Source organism: Carassius carassius, chromosome 38 (assembly GCF_963082965.1).
Source record: "Carassius carassius chromosome 38, fCarCar2.1, whole genome shotgun sequence".
NCBI lineage: Eukaryota > Metazoa > Chordata > Actinopteri > Cypriniformes > Cyprinidae > Carassius > Carassius carassius.
The window spans coordinates 28857913-28880702 of NC_081792.1; the positions used below are offsets into that span (position 1 = coordinate 28857913).

Sequence of the window (22790 nt, forward strand, 5' to 3'; positions counted from 1 at the left end):
ACTTTCTGTTAATGTTACTGGATGAATGTTTGCTCATAACTTTAAGATTAACATTAATGCTAACGTTGCATAAACGTTATTTATGCACCATTCATCGAACAGTTTTTTTTTTCACCCAAAACTTTTTAGTTGGACATTTTTATAATCTTATTTGTTTCAATGTTTATAAAGTTATTGTTATAATGTTTGCAAAATTATAAAGCTAAACATTCCCAACATTTGCATAACCAGAAAAAGAAAAACGTTTTCATATTCTAAAAAAAATAACAATCTTGAACATTTGGAGAACATTGTAATGTAACCTTCCCATATTTGCAAAGTTATAAAACGGAATTCATTTAACTAGACAAGCTGCCCAAGCATTTTAACCAAATACAGACTTCATATTTCAGCTTCATAGATAAATATGTGTTTTGTTTACAAACTGGGGGATGAGACAAAATCATTTCCAACATATCCACAGTCACAGGTGTGCGTGTGTGTGTGTTTCTAGTAACTTCAAACAAACACCCATTTACTTCGATAACCTTATGTATTTCTGAGAAAATGAAGGAGGAACTTAAGTTTTATCACTTAAGATTGGATGAAGGGTGTGGCTGAAAAACAAGCGGCATTGATGACGTCATATGTAAACTTGTTTCGGATCATCGTGATCTGATATAAATATTCGGATGCATTTCTCTACCTAGCCTGAATAATTACGCGCACTGGTAAATCAGCACAATCTCATGTCAGTTCATTACTATTTTACATTTCGAAATTCGGGGCGGGGCCTTTAAGCCTGGTAAGTTTTCGTACGATTTTTCACAACTTACGAAATCGCTACCTTGTTTTCTAGTGAGATCGTGTTTAATTTAGTATTGGGTATTGTTGGTAGTTAAAAGAGAGAATAGTAAATGAGTGTCACTGAGCAGTGAACCAGGAATCATCTGGCTCCATTAATAAATCCTCCTCGTGATATTCAACCGCTCGCCGCTGATTAATCACACTGACTGAAGTCTACAGTAAATCAATTTCTCCGTGTTAAGGGCTCTGTCTAATACAATCACAGATCATCAGACTGTGTTCAGCTTCACTGCGTCCTCCATCAAGGATGATCTTCTGACCGCAGGACAGTGATGGTGTGTCAGGACACATGTACCTCTCCAGACATCAATAATTAGCATCGTGTCATTCATGATTCAGACAGCGTTCTGTCATTTCACAACGATCTCAGAGGACGAATGGACGCTTTGACCAATCTACTTTTATATCTGAGACTTTGAGACACGATCGAGCCTCTTTACGTTATATTATCTGCACAGTGCACAAAAGAGACTTTGCGATTTTAAGTAAAAGAATCGAACCTTCGCAGGGAGTTTGATTGACAGGCGATATGACCAATCATAACGCCATCAGTGGACTTGGACTTAAAAAAAAATGTGTATTGACGTCTTTCCGCGGTTGAGACGAGATGGCTTATGAGGCCCGTTTCAGAGGTGAAAACTATATTAACCCTGAAATGAGCGAAACTCATTCAGTTCAAAATACGCATCAAACACGAGAAAGTGGGCTAGCCTAAGTCAAGCTAATTTCTGAAAGAGCGGTATAAAGCTTGACTTATACTCAGTTATCATGGAAGTTTACTCTGTGAACATAACCTAGTCTGGAGCAGGTTTTCTTTGTTAAACCCAGAGTTTCTTTCGGTCTCCTCCTCCTTTTTTAAAGGTAAGCGATGCTTAAGTAGGCTACTTCATTTATTTACGCTGCAAAAATTCGTATTTTGAATATGAGTATTTTGGAATGAGTGCATTCTTCTTTAAACAAGTAAAATTACCTTCCATTGGGGTAAGAAAAATAATAGGCTATTAATGCAATGTGGGATACCATGAAAAAATGAATATTAGTTCAATAACTTACTACTTATAGTAAAACAGTGAATAAGAATTAAAATGACATATTAAAATTTGGATTTGGAAGTACGCAGACGTCTTTTTGTCATGTTGAATCCTAGTTTCGGAGCTCCATTGATCATGGCTTTTCTTAGGTGGTGCACACACTAAACTCAGAGTCAACCTACTCATAGTTGATTGAACCAACTCAATTCAACTCAAGGGTTAGGGCTGCAGCACGATTAATCGAAGTTAAATCGCAAAGGTGATAAATCGCGATTAGGCAGAAGTTGCAATTGTCATGCGTATCTTTCAGTGAAGCACGGTTCTGTGATCAGCAGTAAATCACCATCTGAAGGCCAGAGGGCGCTCTCGAGCTGAAACTCCAAATTTGCCTTGCAGAAGAAACACAGGAAATAAACAAAAGATTTAACTGCTTTCAGTGATTCAACGTGACTAATAAACACACAACTAGGACAATTTATTGCTGCTTAGAATACTGTGAAATATATTGTGTGCCTAATTTTGTGTAAGAAGCCACATCATCTCACAGAAGGATTTATGTCAATCATTCGACTGACATTATGAATGAATTTTGGAGTAAAAACATTATTAAATCTGGTATTTTCACATGCTTTCAGATGGAGCAGCATTTGCTACACAAACAGCTTTCATAACCGCTCAACTATTTCATTATTGCGCGATTATATCTGCAATTATGAACATGATTGTGTGTGGCTTGTCACTGAACTACAGCTCAGTGTAGTAAATGCTGCTTCATCTGAAGGCACCTGATGGATGTTTAGTACTGATTACTGAACCGGCTACTGACGAGATGCATATGACAATCGCATTTGATTAATCGCGCAGCCCTGCTCAGAGTTTCCCATCTCAGGGTAAGTCAACTCATAACTCAAGTTTCAACTCAGAATTGGCTGAACCTCCTTTTTGAAACGGGCCCCAGATGTTCACTTATATTTATTTCATGCTATAACTCAGTGGTTCTCAAACCTCTCCATGAAGTACCCCCAGCACTGCACACTAGTATGTCTCCCTATATCTGACACACCCACTTCAGGTCTTGCAGTCTCCACTAATAAGCTGATGAGTTGATTCAGGTGTGATAGATGAGGGAGACATACAAAATGTGCAGTGCTGGGGGTACTCCAGGACAGGTTTGAGAACCACTGCTATAACTAGTAAAGAGGAAGAGATGATCGGTTCAGAGTTCAACCGGACTGTGTAAAAGCATGGACGTAGTGTCCGTGACATCAACCTTAGGTTTCTGAAGAGCATATATGAAGCCTAAAGTGGGCGGGGCCTGCCGTCGCTATCTTGGCAGAACATCACCACGTCACTCCTGAATAATCGAAAATGGGCAAAGAGGCGGGAGCTAGTCGCAGAAACCACGCCCACCTAGTGCAACAGTGGTGAAATCAGCAGCGATCCACCTGTCACTCAAGTGACCACGCCCTTAATTATTCAGAACTTTAAGGTTTAATATAATTTAAACGGATGACTTGTAAAAAATTCACACACCTCACAGCTGTCATGAAGGTGAGAATAAGCTGACTAAAACCACTTTCTGTACCAGGCTGTAAACATTTTTTTCCTGCTGTAAAGTTGGGCATTTTAACATGGGGAGTCTATGGGATTGAGTCCCTTTTGCGGCCAGTCGATGAATTGCAGCTTTAGTCACTTCCAAAAGACGAAAATACTAAAAATAAAAGCAAGAAGAAAAATCCATTTAAAATAATCACAAAGCTTTTATAGTATATTAATAATAGTAAATTAGCACTAAAACATTCTGCTGCCTTCTAAAAGACCTTATGTTTAAGTTAGAAAAGGCAACATCGCACATACACTATTATTAAAATGTTTGAAATCAGTAAGAAATGTTTCTATTTTGAAAGAAATGAATACTTTTATTCATCAAGGATGCATTAAATTGATCACAAGCGACAGTAAAGACATTAATAATGTCACAAAAGATTTCTATTTCAGATAAATGCTGTTCTTTTGAACGGATCTGTGAATCCTGAAAAATAAAATGTATCACAGTTTACACAAAAATATTCATCAGCACGACTGAATGATTTCTGAAGATCATGTGACACTGAAGACTGGAGGAATGATGCTGAAAATACAGCAGTGCAACACAGAAATACATTACACTTTAACACAGATTCACACAGAAAACACATTTCCTTTATTGTAATAATATTCACATTTTTTATTGTATTTTTTATCATATAAATGCAGTTTGACCAAAATATTTGGTTTGCACATTTGCTTAAAAAAAAGTTTTAGAAATGTTTATAACTCTCTCCAGGCAAGAAACTACAGGTGAACAGTGTAAAATAAAAAAAATAAAAAATTTTCTCCAGATGATTTGTCACAGTGCATTATTAAGACAGTTGTGCATTACACATTTTCTGTAATTATTACATATGCAAGTAAGGCATTATCTAATTAAATTAGTACATAGCCAGGTTTGTGCATTGCATAAAAGCCAGGTTCATTTTTTTCATCAAAACGTTTATATTTATTCATAATTTGAAAGCTGCAGTCAACCTGAACAAAACACAGAAGAGCATCAGAATTACAACACAAATATCAGTACTGTATCTGTCACATGCAGCAGATGAAATGTGTTCGTTTAATAGCTGTTTAATAAGAGTTTTAACTAAATAAAGGAATAAAGTAAAAAAAAGCATAAAACTAATAAAAGTAAACAGTAAGAAAATATAAATTAATTAATGTTATATTATTATAATAGAAAAAGTTAAAATTAAGATACTATTGCATTTTCAATTCTTAGTTCTAAGAATGTTTTGTCAAATGTGGATGGCACTGTTGCAATTTTTTTTAATTGATACGTTTGAAATATATACAATATTAAAACTATTATATGGTTTTGTGCACTGTAGATAAGCATAACCAAAGCAAATAGGATTAATTATTTGATTTTTATAACTAGCTACTAAAATATTCACTAAAATTAAAATGACATTTGAATTTTAAAAGGTTACAATAATTTTTTTATTAACATCAAAACAACTGAAGAAAAAAATATTTTAATAAATTAAATAAAGAAATGTGGATGGCACTGTAGAAAATAAATATATAAAGTATAAACGTATACAATATTAAAACTGTAAAGTTGTGGTTTATGCACAGTAAACGATAAATATAAAGAAAATATTAAAAAATATATAAATTTAAAAAGTATAATTATAAGAATTAATTTAAAATCACATCACATATTATAAATAATAAAAAAAACAAAAACAATTAAGAAAATATCAAATTCATTAATGTTTTTTTATTTTTATAATAACTTGTTAATTAATTAACATTAAAATGTTACAATTATTATAATTTAAATTTAAAACAATAAAAAATATTTCTAAATACATTTTTAATAAATAAAATAACATTTATTTTGTAAAATGTGGATGACACTGTTTCTAGAGGCAGTGATTTTAATAATTATAACCTATATGAATGTGATTTTATTACCGTGACTGCTGCTGCCCCTTTTTCCCCAGATCCACCCTCACTCTCTCCCCGACGTGTCTGTAAATCTCCACCAGACAGTTCATCACACCTTCCAGAGCCTGACCAGAAACACCAGGCCTTGATTTAACAGAGGCTTTAAACTAAAGAAGTACATAAGTACGCTGCAAAGCTACATTGAGAAGCGCTGCAGCAGCAGTTAACTCAGATGACCAGCAGGGGGCTCCACAGACCACACTAACGGAAACACTGCTCTGAAGCAGACCCGAACAAAAGCCTCTCACCTGAAGGCTCGGATCTCCTCACAGAATAATCTTGCTAAGGGTTAAACCGTGTTCTCCGTAACTACAAAAAAAAAAAATGTAAATTAAAAAAAAAAAAGCATTTTTACATTAAAACTAATTTGGCAAGTCACGCTTTTTATAGTAAATTACAACTGAAACCAAAAGCATAAAATGCGTTTCTGTTGCCTGAAACCAAATAACATGCTAAAAACGTATATATTTTTTAAATGTATTTATTGTTTTTCATTTGTTTTTGTTTGTTTCAATTAACTGCCAATGAAACATTTTTTATTTTAATTTAACTTACTTTAGTACTAAAATGAAGAAAAAAAACGACATATATAAATTATAGTTGTATTGTTAATTTTGTTATGTACTTTTGTCATTTTTTGTATTTTTATGATTTATTTTGGCTTTTTCTTTTTTAATATATATGTAGAAATGTATCAAATATGAACATATAAACATTTAAACCAATTGAAGATATTAATAAATAAAAAAACTATCAAAGATAGTAAAATAACCCAGAGTCTCACCTGTGGACTGAGCGCGTGCTGCGCGAGTTTAACATCTATGTCAGTGATCGAACCACTTTACAATATTGACTCACAAAGTGTTCATTTGTTATTAATAATACATCCCTGTTTCTATCTGTGTTCTGAAGCGCTCCTGTAATCTGCTCACTAAAGCTGACACTCATTCCCAGCAGCGCCATCTTAAAAGACCAACATCATTGATCAAAATATGTTTAAAGTAGGATATTTCAATTTTAATATCGATAACTTACATTAAAAATGACATTCAGTTACATTTACAACTCAAAACGGCACTGAAAGCATTTTTTCTTCATGTCCGACTGTGTACGCAAATCCAAGCTGCAAAGGATTGTGGGTATTATCCACTAAACTGTGTTTTATCGTCAAATATCCAAATAAATAGGGTCAGTTTGTTGAAAATGGTCACGTATTATGTGGCACAGAAAGGTGTTGAATCAGAAAATCACAATATTTGAGCTGAAAGGCAGTGTTTGTGTTTTTTCACAGTCACCGTCGTGGTGAAGAGCAGTAGCGCTCTATGAAAGCCTTACGACGAATGCTAAATGCTAACCTTCCTTGTCTGGGGGTGGATTGGGCGGTTCAATGAACGTATAGTGAGAACAGCCCTGCTGACACCTAACCAACACAATCCGCATCACCTGAACTCTAGGTTTAGGTTATGGTGCAATTTTTGGAACCTGCATTAAAGTTACTGAAAGATAAGTAAAAGTTCAGACGTCATAGAAATCTCTAAGCTCTAGATTATAATTATTGAAATTAGTGCATATAGTATTTGAAAAGCACAATGTTACTACATTTATAGCATACTTGATATTCAAAAGATCTTAATCTAATAAACAAGTTTGGATTTCACAGAGTAGTAGATATTGTTGACAAAAAAAATAACATCATGAATTTATGTAGGTGTATTTTATATTATTTGATTGTCATGATGAAATTATAGAGGTTGGAAACAAATGTTATAACAACAATATAAAAAATTATGACAGCACGCTTTTACAGTGAGTTGCAAATTACCATCAAATTAAATCTGTATAATAAAAAAATAATATGAATGAATTATTAAATGATTCAATGGCACTATATAATCAAGATAGAGATATTTTAAGAATAATCTACACTGAGGTGATTGTAAAAAATTGATTGTGGCAGTGCCCTTAATCATATGATAAAACAAACAATATAATTTTATATATGTCCACGTGTGCAGGTTTGCAGTGGGTAAAGTGAAAAACAGTGAGGGTACTCTCAGTCATGGTAACAGCAAAAGAGCCATCGATTTTTCTTTAGTTGATTATTTAATTCATTTAAAATGTGTTTTTAAAAATACAAAATAGATTCAACAATTTTATTGCTTTAATTGTAATTATTTTATCTCAACATTTTATTTTATGCGTTATAACTGTGCAGCCATAACTTATTCTATTTGTGTTAATACATTTATGTCTTTAAATTTAAATTGAAACAAAATTGATTTCATCAAAACAAGCAACACAAATATTTTATTTTGTAACTTTACAGTTGTAACAGCATAGTTTTATAACTATATTTTTTATTTTGTATTTCACGGTGAAGTATAGACATTTCTATCTTTCTTATTTTATTTAATCATTTTTATAAACTAATTTAATAATTATTATTTTATAGACATATCCAAATTGTGCAGCCCTATAAACATATTTATTTTATTATTAACCTATTTTTTTGTATTGCAATTAAAATTTTCCCCAAATCATGTAATTGTTATTTTACAGTTGCAATGACAGTCTTCTTAATATTTTTCCTTAAAAACATTTTTTTTCTTTGTTAGTTTTAAGATCCAATTGTTGTTTAAATAAAAACATTGGTTTTAAGCATAATCTATTAAAATAGTTTGATTAAATTGTGTTGGGCCAGTAAAATCTGAAACTGCTCTTGAATGGATAAAGATTCATTTACAGATTTAAATATAATTTAAGACACAAAAACTCCCTCAAATGCTCTATGATGAGGCGGACAGGTCCATGTGTTCAAAATGAAAAACACTGCAATATTGAGCTTCATGAATCGCCTTCAAAATCTCAGAAAACTGATAAAAAATAATTTTCAGTAATTGAAATAGAGCTGCAATAAAGTAAAACAAATACTGAAACTTAAAGCAGAAACTAGTTTAATTTGAGGAACTAAAATTAAAACTGAAACTGAAATGAAAGCTAAATTGAATTTTTTTTAAATAATAATAATATATAAATAATAGCCTAATTTTAAAAACAGCAAACGCATTTTCAATAATTGAAATAATGCTGCAGTAAAATAAAACAAATATTAGATGAAAACCGAAATAAAAATGAAAGCTATACTGAAATATATATATTAAAAAAAATATAACAAATATAATAATATATAATATAAAACATGCTCAAAATAATAATAAATATTTCGGTTAATCTATTATTAATAATACTTGTATTTAGTATTATTTTTATACTACTATAGAATTGCATTTAAATAACTCTAAATTAACCTTGCAGAAAATTTACATATATCTGACAGATCGATGAAAAAACTGTTGTCAAACTGATCTAGAACTTAAATAAAGGCAAAGGTAAATCACAGTAAAAATGATGAGAAGAAAATTAGATTATATTGAGTGACTTCTCAAACCAAAAATGCCAACCAGTAGAATATAAAATACTAACATTAGAAGCGACAAGTGATCAATGCAATTCAAAAAGCTCCTAATGCATATCATGTTCCTTAAATGCTTTGAATCAGCAGCGTTAGTCCTTCAGGTCAATGTCTGAAGTTTACAAGCATTTTTTCATTTAATGCAAACTGCCTGTCAACCGAAAATGCAGTTCTGTGAAATTATAAATCCGTTTCCACTTAAAACTCAAGCTTTGGTAAGAACCAAGAGTGTCTCTTCCTGAAATGATAACAACTTTTTCCACTGCGGCAACATAAAGCATTTCAGAGTGATAACTAAAAGATCTGTGGTGATGATATGCAACAAACCTGGAACTACTTGCACACTTATTTAAGGCCTAAAAATCTTTAGAATGTGCGCCAAGAGAACTGAATCATGAATGAACAAAATGACTTAAGAAACAGAAAGAATGGGCAGTTATTTACACAATCTCTGCTTAGCTTCTATTTAAAGGAATAGTTCCCCCACACATGAACATTTTAAAATTACACACTCTCAGGTCATTCAAGATGTAGAAGAGTTTGTTTCTTCATCAGATTTGGAGAAATGTAGCATTGCATCAGTGTGTCATCAATGGATGCCCTGCAGTGAATGGGTGCCGTCAGAATGAGTGTCCAAACAGCTGATAAAAACATCACAATAATCCACAGCACTCCAGTCCATCAGTTAATGTCTTGAGAAGACAAAAACTGAAACACGTCCAGCATTAAGAGTCTGAAATCCATTGAAAAAGTGCATTAAGATCCAGTCACAGATTTGTTTAGAGCTGTTTAAACGGTGCTTGATCTGTGCAGATTTCTCTCCTGATTCAGACCAGAACACTTTTTCACTGGAGGAAGTGTTATTATGGATTATAGACTCTGTGTATTGGAGTTAAAAACATCTTAATGCTGGATTTGTTTAATCTTTTGTCTTCTCCAGATGTTAACTGATGGACTGGAGTGCTGTGGATTATTGTGATGTTTTATCAGCTGTTTTGACTCTCATTCTGATGGCACCCATTCACTGCTGAGCAAGTGATGCAATACTACATTTCTCCAATCCTCCTTAATCCAAAGACAGAATCCTGAATGGATGTAAGATGCAATTAACGTGTTAATTGAACGATATTGTAATCAACAGAGCATCCTTCTGCAAGGAAACTCTTTCAGACAGCCAGTCCATCACTTTAAGTCCTGCAATGCAAATTAAAGTATTCATATGTGTTGCATGTTTCACAGATCAGATTCTCGTAACCAGCCCCTTAACATCCTCATGCCTCCACTTAATGTTCACTTCATCTTTTTCATTTTATTCACTACCTCACATAGACACACTGACAGTGTCACCATGTTTGCACATTTGATTCTTGTACATTCCTGTGTATCTTATATTTAAGACCACAGTAAAATGCATATATGCACATTGTACATCCCTGTACATCTTAATATTTAAGACTTCAGTTTACGTTCATGCACATTATTTTGCGTTCTATTTAATTCTACAATATACATCTTTTTTATATTTTATTCTTATATTTTTATTGTTTACTTTTATTTCATTCTTACATAGCTATATTTATGTATATTTCCATCTGTGTTGTTTTCTTTAATAATTGCACTGTCCATGGAGCGGACCTGACTCACATTTCACTGCTGGTTATGTATGCTATATATAATTTGGTATGTGACAAATAAAACTCTTGAATCTTGAAATCTTGAATCTTGATCAACTTTTATAAGTCTCTTCCAAAAACTGAATGATCACTTTTAAAATATAAAATATAAAATGTTAAAATATAAAAGCTTTATATGCATTTATTTACAGCCCAAAATAATACTGAAAAAAACATTTGCACACTGCGTTTAGATATCTAAAACATTGTTAAAGCAATATCAAATTTCCTGCGAATCAAACTGCTATTATTTCAGAGATAATTACACAGAATACAAGTGTATTTTGTCTTATTTTTATTTTACTTGTTTGCGATTTTAAAAGTGTGGAAATCTGCCAGTGAAAATGTGCCGGTTTTGTTTTAATACTGTTTAGCTATTTTTCACTATTTGAATATATAATATGTATATCTCTACATCACTAAAAAAGTACCTTGGTTTTTCCATGCATGCATAGAAACCCTACCATGACATATAATTATAGCAATTCAGTACCATGGTATAAGCATCACTATTTCATGGTATTTCAATCAGTACAGCATTTAATTATTTGAAATCATATTTTCTCATCTCTTTCTAGTTGCTTGTGCATTGCACACAGTTATATCAACTGGTAAACCAAATCTACCATCCCGTCTAACTTTCGTTTCACATCAGTTAGCAAAAATTAAGGCATTACAATGAATAAAATCCATGCAACTCAATAAATAATGATCGATATGGATATTGTTAATGATGCAACTGATTTAATGTTTGCTTAATTGTATGCATGACTGTAAGAATGTATCCCGTTGAATTTTACAGCATGCACAAACTATTTTCATGACAGCGCACGCAAAGCCCAGCCACAACAAGCTGAGTCAGAACGTAACTAGTGATAAGCTCGAGGAAATGCTCTTTCGAGAATTAACGTACCTGGCATGTCTCTCTAAACCCGCTTCATGGAAACCGTTTCTTGTGGGTTGATCATCAGTTCATTTTTGGAAGGAAACAGCAGAGATCTCAGCCCATTGTGCGGCTCAAAACATGAAAGTGACCCTGCGCATGCGCCAAACGGAAGAGCGATAGCGCGCTCTCTGCTGTCTGATCAACTCAACTCAAAGAGCCATCTGCTGACATTTGGACGGACGACTCGTGCTGTTTAAGTTTAGCCTATATAAGTTGCAAAATACAGTGAAAGACAGTACGTCACTACATGACGTCTGCATTTACATCTGCAAGACATATTTTTTAGAGACGTCTTATATAAATGTTATAGGCCTATATATAAATGTTCTTCCAGTAACCTTACAAGATTTCGTTCAAATTTGTCTGGTCTTTATTCAGAAAGAATACGTCTGCAAGATGTCTGTTAAAGATTGTTTCATCTGGAAAGCATCTGCTGTGTACAAACCTCTCTAAGATATCAGTTTTATATGCATTTTTAATCACAAACATCTTCTAAACATCTGTTTGACATCTGGACGTACAGATGTATTGCAGATGAGCAAATACTCTTAAATACGTATCGCAGATGTACACTTAGTAGGACGGTCGTCTTATGTTTTTATTTTTTTTTATGTTACTATGCTATTTGTTTTAGAACGTTCAGAGAACATTCAAAAGTAACATTCCATACCATTTACAAAACGACGCAAACGTTCGTGTTTTAAACAATTAGAAACGGGACGTTTAGAGCTTAATGGCAACGAAAGTAAAACATTGTTGTTATCTGTCATGTGATGTTTTTTAGCCCTGAACCTGTTCACCCTGTGTTCGTGTGTGGTGTTACTCCTCCTCCTCTCATCATATAATCAATCATGTTCCTCCTCCGACACACGAACCGAGACGCACTTGGACAACATGACGCTGGACACAGAACGGACACCTATTAAACTATTACTGAAATACGCCTTATATTAGTCTAAACTGAAGAAATCGCTGTGAGAAAGTGAGAAAAGAAGAATCGAGATGTCCATTTGACTTCCTGAAGCTCAGGTGAGTTTCTGTCTTCAGTCAGCGGGAAATAAGTTCAAATATATATATATTTAAATTAGTTCAAATATGTAAACAGGTTTAAACGTGTGTGTTTGAAGTATTAACATTGTGCACTTATAATTTTAAATATAAAAAGGTATATATTTATTTAATTATATATATATTAGATAATAATGATATTTTTCGTGTCAATGGTAAAAAGTGTCCTTATTCACCTGAATGTACACTTTTTAATTTACTTTTGAATATAAAAATTGCTAACATATTTTGTCATTGCAAATGTATATTTAATTCCTGAATACATGAATTCACTCCTATAAATATATATATATATGCTTGGTTTCTTTCTCAAGTGTGTCAGGAAACGTTTTAATCAGGTTATCAGATATAAAGCGTATCTTTCATCTTTACCAGATGCCAAGTGTTTAACTGCTCTTTGCTTTTCACTTGACTTATTGGCTTATATTTGCATTGAAAACTGATGAACCATCGCGTCATTACATTTCTCAAATGCTCAAACACAAAATCTGTATTTATATTGCATAAAGATAAAGCGTTTTATGTAACTGCTTGCATGGGATGATGTCTCAGTTGTGGTCTGTAGTTTTGCACAGGCTGCATAAATTTGACATGCTGAGATAAAGAGTCATAATGCACTGTGTCCTATTTAAGGACGCTGCATGGGTGGATGTTCCCCAGTAGAAAACAGTGCTGACCTCTTTCTTACGCTGTCATCTGGTCACTGACAGATTTCAGAAGTCTTCTTGGTTTCTGTCAGCCGGTGAAGATGAAAACAAGGCATGTGCAAACGTGCTCTCTGACTGAACAATAAAAAAATTGCAGCATTATAGGTAACGACAACTGTAGACATGCTCTGTTATAGCCTACAAACATGTCAGGTGTAGTCTATTGACTGAAGGAGTTAAAAGGAAAGGAAATGTTATTTTGATCACATTTAGGATATTTACAACAAAAGCATTGACTGTGAGTGTCATGTTGCAACTAGGACAAAATTCTCCACCCAAAACTATTTTAGGGGCCAGATGGATAAACATAGCAGTTATCCAAGGGGTAGCCAGTCTTACTTTTCAATTCAGATTAGACCAGTCTACCTTTTTGCAACTGATTTAAAAAATAAAGTTATGAGAAATGTTTAAAAAAGAGTTTATGCAACTGGCCTCAGATGTCTTTGAATATAATGCACGAGTCATATGAGCTGCTATGATATGGAGTGTTTTTGTGCTCACCGAACTGTTGTTGCGAGTGAAAGTGGAGCATGTTTTGTTGTAGTCCACAGAAAAAAGCAACAACGTTTTAATAAATGACGTGTTTCTCTGGCTAAAGTATTGAGTTATCACAAGAAACACTGCATTCATTTGCAATAATGTCGAGTTACCAAGAAAAGCTTTGCATTCTCATGCAAAGACCCAAGATAGTTTGCATTGGCTCACATAAGCATTATTCTTCCCTCCCATCTCATATAATCTCTATTACTTAAGTTTATCAATCGAACACTTAGTTTCTCGGAAGAGTGTAAAGTTTTGCAGGTGAACTCTACATTTTGGCATTCTCTCACAAAAGTATTGCATGTGTGTGTTCTCTAGCAAAACTTTTCTAGTGAATAAAATATGCTGTAAGCACTTGTTACACGAACATTATGGGAACATTTCATGCATTTTGCAAACTTTAGCTTCTCTGAATATTCTGAAACAAGTAACAGCGTTTAAAAATCGTTAGACAGGCGTTCCATTAATGATGACTGATTGATGTTCTTGTGCAAACGTTTTAAGAACGTTATTAAAGACCAGATGGCAAGTTTGTTTGTTCAGAACTTTGTGTGTTGACTGGGATAATCACTCAGATGTAGTTTTTTCTCCCACACTGTATGATTTCCAAGTTTTTTAGAAGATCCCAATATGACATCAATTTCCCTGTAGGGGCTCTGTACAATTCTGAAGAAATGAGTGTGCTGGTTTTCTTCTTTTGTTTAGATATCCAACCCACATGGCCCACGGCAGCGATCAGTACGCATCTCTAAACTGTCCCGAGGAGAATGACGAAACCAGGAGTGAAGAGTTTGAGTCAGACCTTCACAACTGTTCCACAACCATCCAACATCCTCCACGGATCGAGCAGCATAACACCGTGAGCTACACTCAGCCCTCTCTGTCTGCATTCTACACCCATCAGACACCCTTCCCCAGCTGGGACGGTCCCGTCAGAGCGGGTTCACCCCACAGCCTGCCCTCCTTCCTCCCGTCTGCCATGTACCACGTGCTTTCAGAGGACGGCTCGTTTTCGTCCAGTAGGCCTCACTCTCTTCCAGGCAGCTGTAGTCCGAGTCTGGAGAGTCTGGAGTATCCTAGATCCTTGCGCTCGTTTTCTCCATCAGCGAGCATGTACCACCATCCCTCGTACCCCGACACTTACCTGCGGCCGCCGTGCCCCCCGCCACCTCACATGATTCCCCTCCATCACTGCAGCTCCAGAGCCGGACATCAGCCGCCCTACAGACCCTCAGGTGTGTCACGTTCAAAAATTTGGGATTGGGATGAAAAAAAAAAAGTCTAATGTTCCCATTACGTTATGAAAACCTTATGTTCAGTGAACATTCTAGAACATTCTAATTTAAAAAAAAAACATTTATGTGTGTGTTATATGAGTGTTAAGGGAACATTCAGGGGCGTAGATTACGCACTTTTTCGGTCAAGTGTGAGGTTTTCAAGAGCTGGTGTGAATAAATTAAAATTTAAACTCAAAAAGACAGGATAGTTTGCGCATGACCTGATGTTTTATTTGGACCTAGAAGGCGAGACGAACATTACGGAGCGCTAAACTCTCCTGCAGTGTTTGTTTCATTCATACTCGAAGCCGGAGGGCGCTCTCGCGCAGAAAGTCATACCAGGAAACTCCTAATATGGGCAACAGCGTCCAACTATCCTTGTATGAAAACAGTTGTTTTCACAGAAAAACCTTTTATACAGTCTATGAGAAAAACGGACACGATTGCGACAAAATGTGTTTTTTTCAAGTCATTTCCAGCAGGTGATAAATAAAGTATATGAAAAATGCTGTTAAAACAGTATAAAAACTATTCTGCCTTATTATGCGATTAAAAAAAAGTGTTTGTAGTATATAAACAAATCATTACTATTTGTTAATATCCAGCGGTTATAGATTTCTAAGCCAATTAAAAGCTAGAAATTAGAGAAAAAATTTAAGTTGCCTATAGTATCCTACCAGTCAGACGTTTGTGAACAGTAAGCTTGTTAATGTTTTATAAAGATGTATCTTCTGTTCACCAAGCCTGCATTTATTTGATAAAGTACAGCAAAACAGTAAAATTTTGAAATATTTTTACTAGCCTATTTAAAATAACTTTTCTATTTTAATATATTTCAAAATGTAATTTATTGATATTTCAAAGCTGATTTTTTTTTTTCGCATCATTACTCCAGTCAAACAAATTCTGATATTCTGCTAAAAAACAAAAAAAACTTATTATGATAATGTTAAAAACAGCTGAGTAGAATATTTTTAAGGTTTCTTTTATGAATAGAAAGTTCAGAAGATTTATCTGAAATATAAATATTTTGTAAAATGATGCCTTTATCATCCTTGCTAAAAAAAATAATAATTATACTGACTCTAAGCTTTTGAATGGAATAGTGTATAATGTTGCAAAAGCTTTTTATTTCACATAAATGCTGATCTTTGGATCCTTCTATTCATCAAAGAATGCTGAAAAAATGTGGTCATCTGTTTTAAATATTGATAATCAGCAAATCAGCATATGAGAATGATTTCTGAAGGATGTTACACTGAAGACTGGAGTTATGATGCTGAAAATTCAGCTTTAAATCACAGGAATAAATTACATTTTATAATTTTTTTATTTTAATATTAAAAATATTTCAAATAAATGCAGGCTTGGTAAGCAGAAGAGACTTTTTTAAAAACATAAAAAAATCTTACTGTTCAAAAACTGGTAGGCTATATAGATAGAAACCCCCTCACTTCTGAAAAGATGGCTACGCCCTTGGGAACATTCCATTGCAAAAATTATGCGGTTACATTCTCTGAACATTCTAAAATTAGTAACAACGTTTAAACAATGTTCCGACTGAAATGTTCCGTTCACCTTGTATAAATGCTGTTCTTTTGAACTTTCTATTCATCTGTGAATCTTGAAAAATTTAATGTATCACAGTTTCCACAGAAATATGAAGCAGCACAACTGTTTTCAACACTGATGATAATCAGAAATGTTTCTCGAGAAGTAAATCAGTATATTTGAATGATTTCTGAAGATCATGTGACACTGAAGACTGGAGGATGTTGAAAATACAGCTGTGCATCACAGAAATAAATTACATTTTAACAGTGATTCACATAGAAAACCGCTGCTTTAAATGATAATAATATTTTATCATTTCTGCTGTGTTGTATTATCAAATAAGTCCAGCTTTGATGAGTAAAAGAGACTTTTTAAAAAAAAACATGAAAAATATTACTGACCCCAAACCTTTAAAACACTAGTGTACTTCAGATAGAAGAAAAATTATAATTTAATAAAAAATAAATAAAGTTTATAGGTTATTTAAATAAACATTTCGATTTCTGGATGGTTTACAATAACAAAAACAAAAACAAAAAAAGAAAATTGAATAAAAAGACTTAAAAACATGCTTCAATAACATAAAATTTCTTTTTTGAAACAAAAAAAGATCTTAAACCGAAAGTGCAAGCTGTCCAAAAGTGCATAAAAAGGGACAAAACCAACACAAAATAAATATAATTTACATTTGCGCGTGACAAATTGTCCTGTTGCGTTTGGTCACTTGACATTACCAGATCTGATGCAAGGCATCTAAACACAGTAATTCTGATTGAAGCACAAAGATTAATGTACAAAAACAGCCTGGATCTCATGTTGTTTCACAGAAGAGTCAGAAAAACCTGCAGTTGAGAGACAATCTACACGTAAGAGTTCCTGCAAACTCAACCACAGTCTCTCAGAATCACTGCTAGCCTATATGTGCTTATTTTATATTCTGAATCAGCATTTTTATTTTATTTCACAGGCCCGACGCAGTACAGACACATGGACACACGCTTCTCTGAAAAGTGAGTCTCGTAACGTCTCATTACAACACTTGACACTCACTCATGGTCCAGAAACAAATTACCTTTGTCGTTCAAATCAGAATGAAACTGGAAAAGAAAAAGCCATTTATGCTGAAAAAAATAAGGCTTGCAAATTGTTTAGTAATCTATGATCTGCTCATGTACTGTGTCTTCAGTGGAAATGCATCTGTGAACTCCAGACAGGCCAGTCAGTGTGTCACACACCTGCCACAGGAACAGAGTGAGTACTACTTCCTGTCCACATGTCAACACACACATACAGTAACGTAGATAGCATGGCCGGAAATAAACGTTTCCATTAAAGGGATAGTTCACCCAAAAATTAAAATAACCGCATGATTTACTCACCGTCAAGTTATCCTCGGTGTGTGTGACTTTCTTCTTTCAGACGAATATGATCTGATATGAATATGATGTCCTGGCTCTTCCAAGCTTTATAATGGCAGTAAATGGGTGTTACAAGTCCAAAAGAAGTCCAATAAAGTGCATCCATCCATCATAAAAAGTGCCTCACCTATTGAAAATTGATGCATTTTTGTATGAAAAATGTCCATATTTATATCTTTATAAACCATAATCTGTATCAGAAGCTGTGAAATTAACCTCTAATCTGAACGCTTCTGATTAGCCCATTGCATTCATAATCTCAACAGAAATACATGTATTTGGTTGTAATGCTCTACGTTGCAAGAAAATAAAAACGTGTAAAAGGAAACTTTATTATATGTGCTTAGATCTGAATGTAATTCCATTAATTGATAGTTTTATTTAAATCCAGGTGTAATGGATTTAATTTAATTAAACCTGTCGTTCATTTCTGACTTTGTTGGATAATAATTATTATAAGGTCATTTCATGCAATGAGAAGAATGCAGTGCAAAGTTTCATATGTAGCACATGTTTCGTTTTGAGGCGGTTTGACCTCTTTTTACACGCGTCACGTGTTTTTTCTCCACACAGGGAAAGTTTTTGTCACGTATGAAGCCGACAGTGAAGAGCACTTGAAGGAGATCATTAAGTTCGTGTCTTTGCTGAGGAACAACGGCTTTGACACGCATGTACGGCCATCATTTTATATTTGGGTTTGATTTCGATGTAGTTTTGTGGGTTTGGATTGATTCTTGCGTCTTCGTGCACAGATTGATGTTTTCGAGCAGCAGCTGAACAGCATCAGTAAGATCGACTGCATGGAGCGATATCTCAATGAGGTAAACACGCAGAGACAGGAAGTGATGTCATTATCATAATCTAAACAGCTACAGTTTCAGCGTCTCTGTCTCTCTCCCTGCAGAAAGATTACCTGATCATCATCATCATCAGCCTGAGGTATTACGAGACCATATCAGGCATGAATATGAGCGTGGAGGGCGACGAGAGAACCTCAAACACCGTGTATATCCACAAACAGGTCCCAAAATAAACCAAACTAATATTATTATTAATTATTTTGCTGATCCCAGTTTAGTTTAGGAAATACTGAATAGATTAAATGAGCATGCAATGTGATAATTTAATAAGTTTAAAAATGCATCGAACACAAAAACATTGTAATGCATTTAAAATAATAATCATATCGTGTATTATTAATAATAAATAATAATTAATAATAAAAATAATACTTTTACTAATTCCAATAGAGTTTAGCATGTACATGCAATGTGATATTTTAGTAAGAATCAAAATACCTTTGTACAAACATTTATTAAATGCATTAAAATAATAATAATTATTATTATTATTATTATAATGAATACTAAAAATGCTAATAATACTTTTGTTAATTCCAATATAGATTAGCATGAATATGCAATGTGTAAAATGTGTAATTAGAATATATATACGCTATAATAAATATAATACGCCATAAAATAATAACAATAATCATTATTAATAGTAATATTGTTTTTATTATTAATAATACTTTTGCTAATTCCAATAGAGTTAAGCATGAGCATGCAATGTGATATTTTAATAAGCATAAAAAGCATTGCACACACAAATGCAGAATTTAAATACATAAAGATCATTATTATTATTATTATTGCTGATTCCAATAAAGTTTAGTGTGAACATGCAATATTTTAATATTAAATGCATTAAAATAATCATTAAACACAGTGCATTCTGGGATTGCATAGTCAAAACAAGCACAATAATATAATTGCGAGGGTTCGGTTAAGTTGCTCTGGTTCAGTTTGTTAAATTCTAGTGTAAAAACACATTTGTGATGCTGTTGATGTTTGATTTCCTCCATCAGCTGCAGAGTGAATTCATTCAGAACGGTTGCAGGAACTACAGGTTCATTCCTATTCTGTTCCCGGGGGCTAAAAAGGTTTGTGAAGTTCAGCACACTGCAGTTTACCCTCAAGCATTTCAGCGAATCAAAGCATGTTTGTGAGCTTGTCACAGCACTGAACGTGTTCAACTAGTCCGATATTCTTTACACCTCACAGAGCAATGCACTGAACCATAGAATCGTGATTAATGAAGCAAAATGGCAATATAATTTCAGTTTTTTCCCATTTTCTTCTCGTTCTCAGTGTTACGTTCCCACCTGGCTGCAAAACACACACGTCTACAGCTGGCCGAAAGATCGGGATGATATCCTGCGCAGGTTAATGCGTGTGGAGAAATACAACCCTCCTCCCATCGGCCCTCTGCCGACCATCGTCTCCATTCCTCTTTAGAGATCACCTACTACTCGGCTAATAACCGAGAACCAACACAAGCCACCATTAACATCTGCGTTTCCACTTAATTGATCAACTACTGAAAGTTAAACGAATGGTTCAGCCAAAAATGCTGAAAATGTGCTCATTCTAAAGACAAAACATTGCTAAAATACAAGTCCATAATCCATAATAACACCTCCTCCAGTGAAAAAGTGTATCTTCTGTTGTCTCTCACATTAAAATCCAGCCACATGTTTGTTTCGAACTGTTTTGGCCTGCGCAGATTTCTCTCCTGATTCAGACCAGACCACTTTTTCACTGGAGGAAGCGATATTATAGATTATAGGCTCTTAATTAGCATCTGAATGCTGGATTTGTTTCAGCTTCTGTCTTCTCCAGATGTTAACTGATGGACTGGATTACTTGTGGATTATTGTGATGTTTTTATCAGCTGTTTGGACACTCATTCTGACGGCACCCATTCACATCCATTGGAGAGCAAGTATGCTGAATTTCTCCAAATCTGATGAAGAAACAAACTCATCTAGTGAGGTCATGTGACAACAACGTTGCATACAGTTTGAAATGTTCATCATTTTCTGTATACTTTTTGAGGAAATTACTGTTTGAAGAAGCTTTTTACACTTTAAGTATTTGTGAATGGAAAAAGCAGATCTGATACATTTGAGTTGAACTATGACGTGTAAAAGTTACTGTAAAAAGAAACACAGTAGCAGATTATGCTCACTTATATTGATATTTTGGTACTTCATCAGTCTTCTGCTTTGAAAACATAAATATATGCACATTTATTTATAGTGTTACAGTTCTCAATTTTTTAATTTGTAATAGTTTTTCCTGTGAAGAGAGAGTTTTCTAAGTTTTATCTTTGAAACCATATATATTTTTCATTGTGGTTTCTGAAATTATTTCATGAAATAAAGAGTATAATTTAATAAAATAATGCAAAAATAAATCATTATAAAATATTGACATTTTATAAAAAAAACAATTAACTTTCTGTCTTTCAGGTTTCATCTTTTGAGCCGTTTACCATTTTCAAAATGCTTCATAAAAATATTTTTTGAATTAAAGAATTATATCTAATAAAATAATGCAATAATATGCCATTTAATAATGTTTCATATAAAAATTAACTCACCATCTTACAATATTTATCTTTAGAATTTTTTATTGTACTTTTTAAAAATATTTTATGAATTAAAGAATAATATCTAAATAAATTATATAATAATACATCATAATTTATTAATTATTAACCTGTCTATTGTTTACAAAGAAATAAATATAAATATTTTATGAAATAAAGAATTATATCTAATAAAGTAATGAAATAATATGCCATTATTCTTTTTCTATAGAAAAAATAACCCACCGTCTTTCAAGATCTATCTTTTGAGTTGTTAAAATCTTTTATTGTACTTTCAAAAAATATTTAATGAATTAAAGAATTAAATCTAATGAAATAATACAATACTACGTCATAATTTATTATTCATATTTCAAACCAAAACCCTTTTTTATCTGTATATTATTTTAATTGTACTTTCTGAAAATGTTTTATTTGAATTAAATCGTATAATGCACATTGTTATCACTACTGAAAGTAATGCATGTAAAATATAAATATGACATCAGTAAAAAACTGTTTATCTTCACGCCTTCTGCTTTTGGCCACGTTTAAGTGCATTAACTAACAGATCAGAGAGTGAAGTCTAGTTAAACATGATGGATTGGGGATCCTGGTTCATCATTTGTGCCATCATGTGTCTCAGAACATCCTTCTAAGTATTGATTCCCAGCAACTGTCTGACGTGAGACAGAGAGAAAAGGTTTTAGTCATCAGACGTTTGACCAAACCTCTGATTAGCTGATTAGACACAGTCCTCTTATCACATCCGTTTGCCTGATTTGACTCGTTAAAATGAAGTCTACTCCATTTATTATGTATAAAACCAGACTACATTTAAACAGGTCAAATCAATGTTAAATCAGCATTAAATTAAATTTACAGAAGTGATTTTATATACACATTTATATATTTCTGAAAGAAGTCTCTTCTGCTCAGCAAAGCTGCATTTATTTTATTGAAAATGCAGTAAAAGAAATTACAATATTTTTACAATTTAACTCAGCTGTTTTCCATGTGATTATACTTTAAACTATAATTTATTTCTGTGATGCACAGCTGTATTTTCATCATCATTGCTCCAGTCTTCAGTGTCACACGATATTCAGAAATCTTTCTAATATGATGATTTACAGCTCAAGAAACATTTCTGATTATTATCAATGTTGAAAACAGTTGCACAATATTTCTTTGGAAACTGTGATTTTATCTTCCAGGATTCACAGATGAACAGAAAGTTCAAAAGAACAGCCTTTATTTGAAATAGAAATTGC

The 22790-nt window shown here is 33.3% G+C and overlaps 2 protein-coding genes and 1 non-coding gene across 3 annotated transcripts in view; 2 read left to right on the forward strand and 1 right to left on the reverse strand.

Annotated features, from left to right (window-relative positions):
* The window catches only part of LOC132119127 (mitochondrial import receptor subunit TOM20 homolog B), a 412651-nt gene that overhangs the window by 137309 nt on the left and 252552 nt on the right, over window positions 1-22790 (reverse strand). The gene's annotated exons all lie outside the window — the stretch shown is intronic.
* On the forward strand, window positions 2693-21275 carry LOC132119125 (uncharacterized). The gene is made up of 9 exons (XM_059528872.1): window positions 2693-2767; window positions 14538-15067; window positions 17631-17673; window positions 17850-17914; window positions 18655-18752; window positions 18834-18902; window positions 18986-19102; window positions 19952-20026; window positions 20235-21275. The coding sequence occupies exons 2-9, from the start codon at window positions 14551-14553 to the stop codon at window positions 20379-20381; spliced, it is 1131 nt and encodes a 376-aa protein (XP_059384855.1). The 5' UTR covers window positions 2693-2767; window positions 14538-14550; the 3' UTR covers window positions 20382-21275.
* LOC132119773 (U4atac minor spliceosomal RNA) lies at window positions 6780-6909 on the forward strand. The gene has a single exon (XR_009426185.1). It is a non-coding gene; the product is annotated as a U4atac minor spliceosomal RNA (small nuclear RNA).

Excerpts from the sequence above, each read along its gene's own strand:
- LOC132119125 (XM_059528872.1), top strand. The coding sequence starts at position 14,551 with ATGGCCCACGGCAGCGATCAGTACGCATCTCTAAACTGTCCCGAGGAG. Across the intron at positions 17,915-18,654 it reads ACACCTGCCACAGGAACAGA|GGAAAGTTTTTGTCACGTAT; the intron begins GTGAGTACTACT and ends TTCTCCACACAG. Across the intron at positions 19,103-19,951 it reads CCGTGTATATCCACAAACAG|CTGCAGAGTGAATTCATTCA; the intron begins GTCCCAAAATAA and ends TTCCTCCATCAG.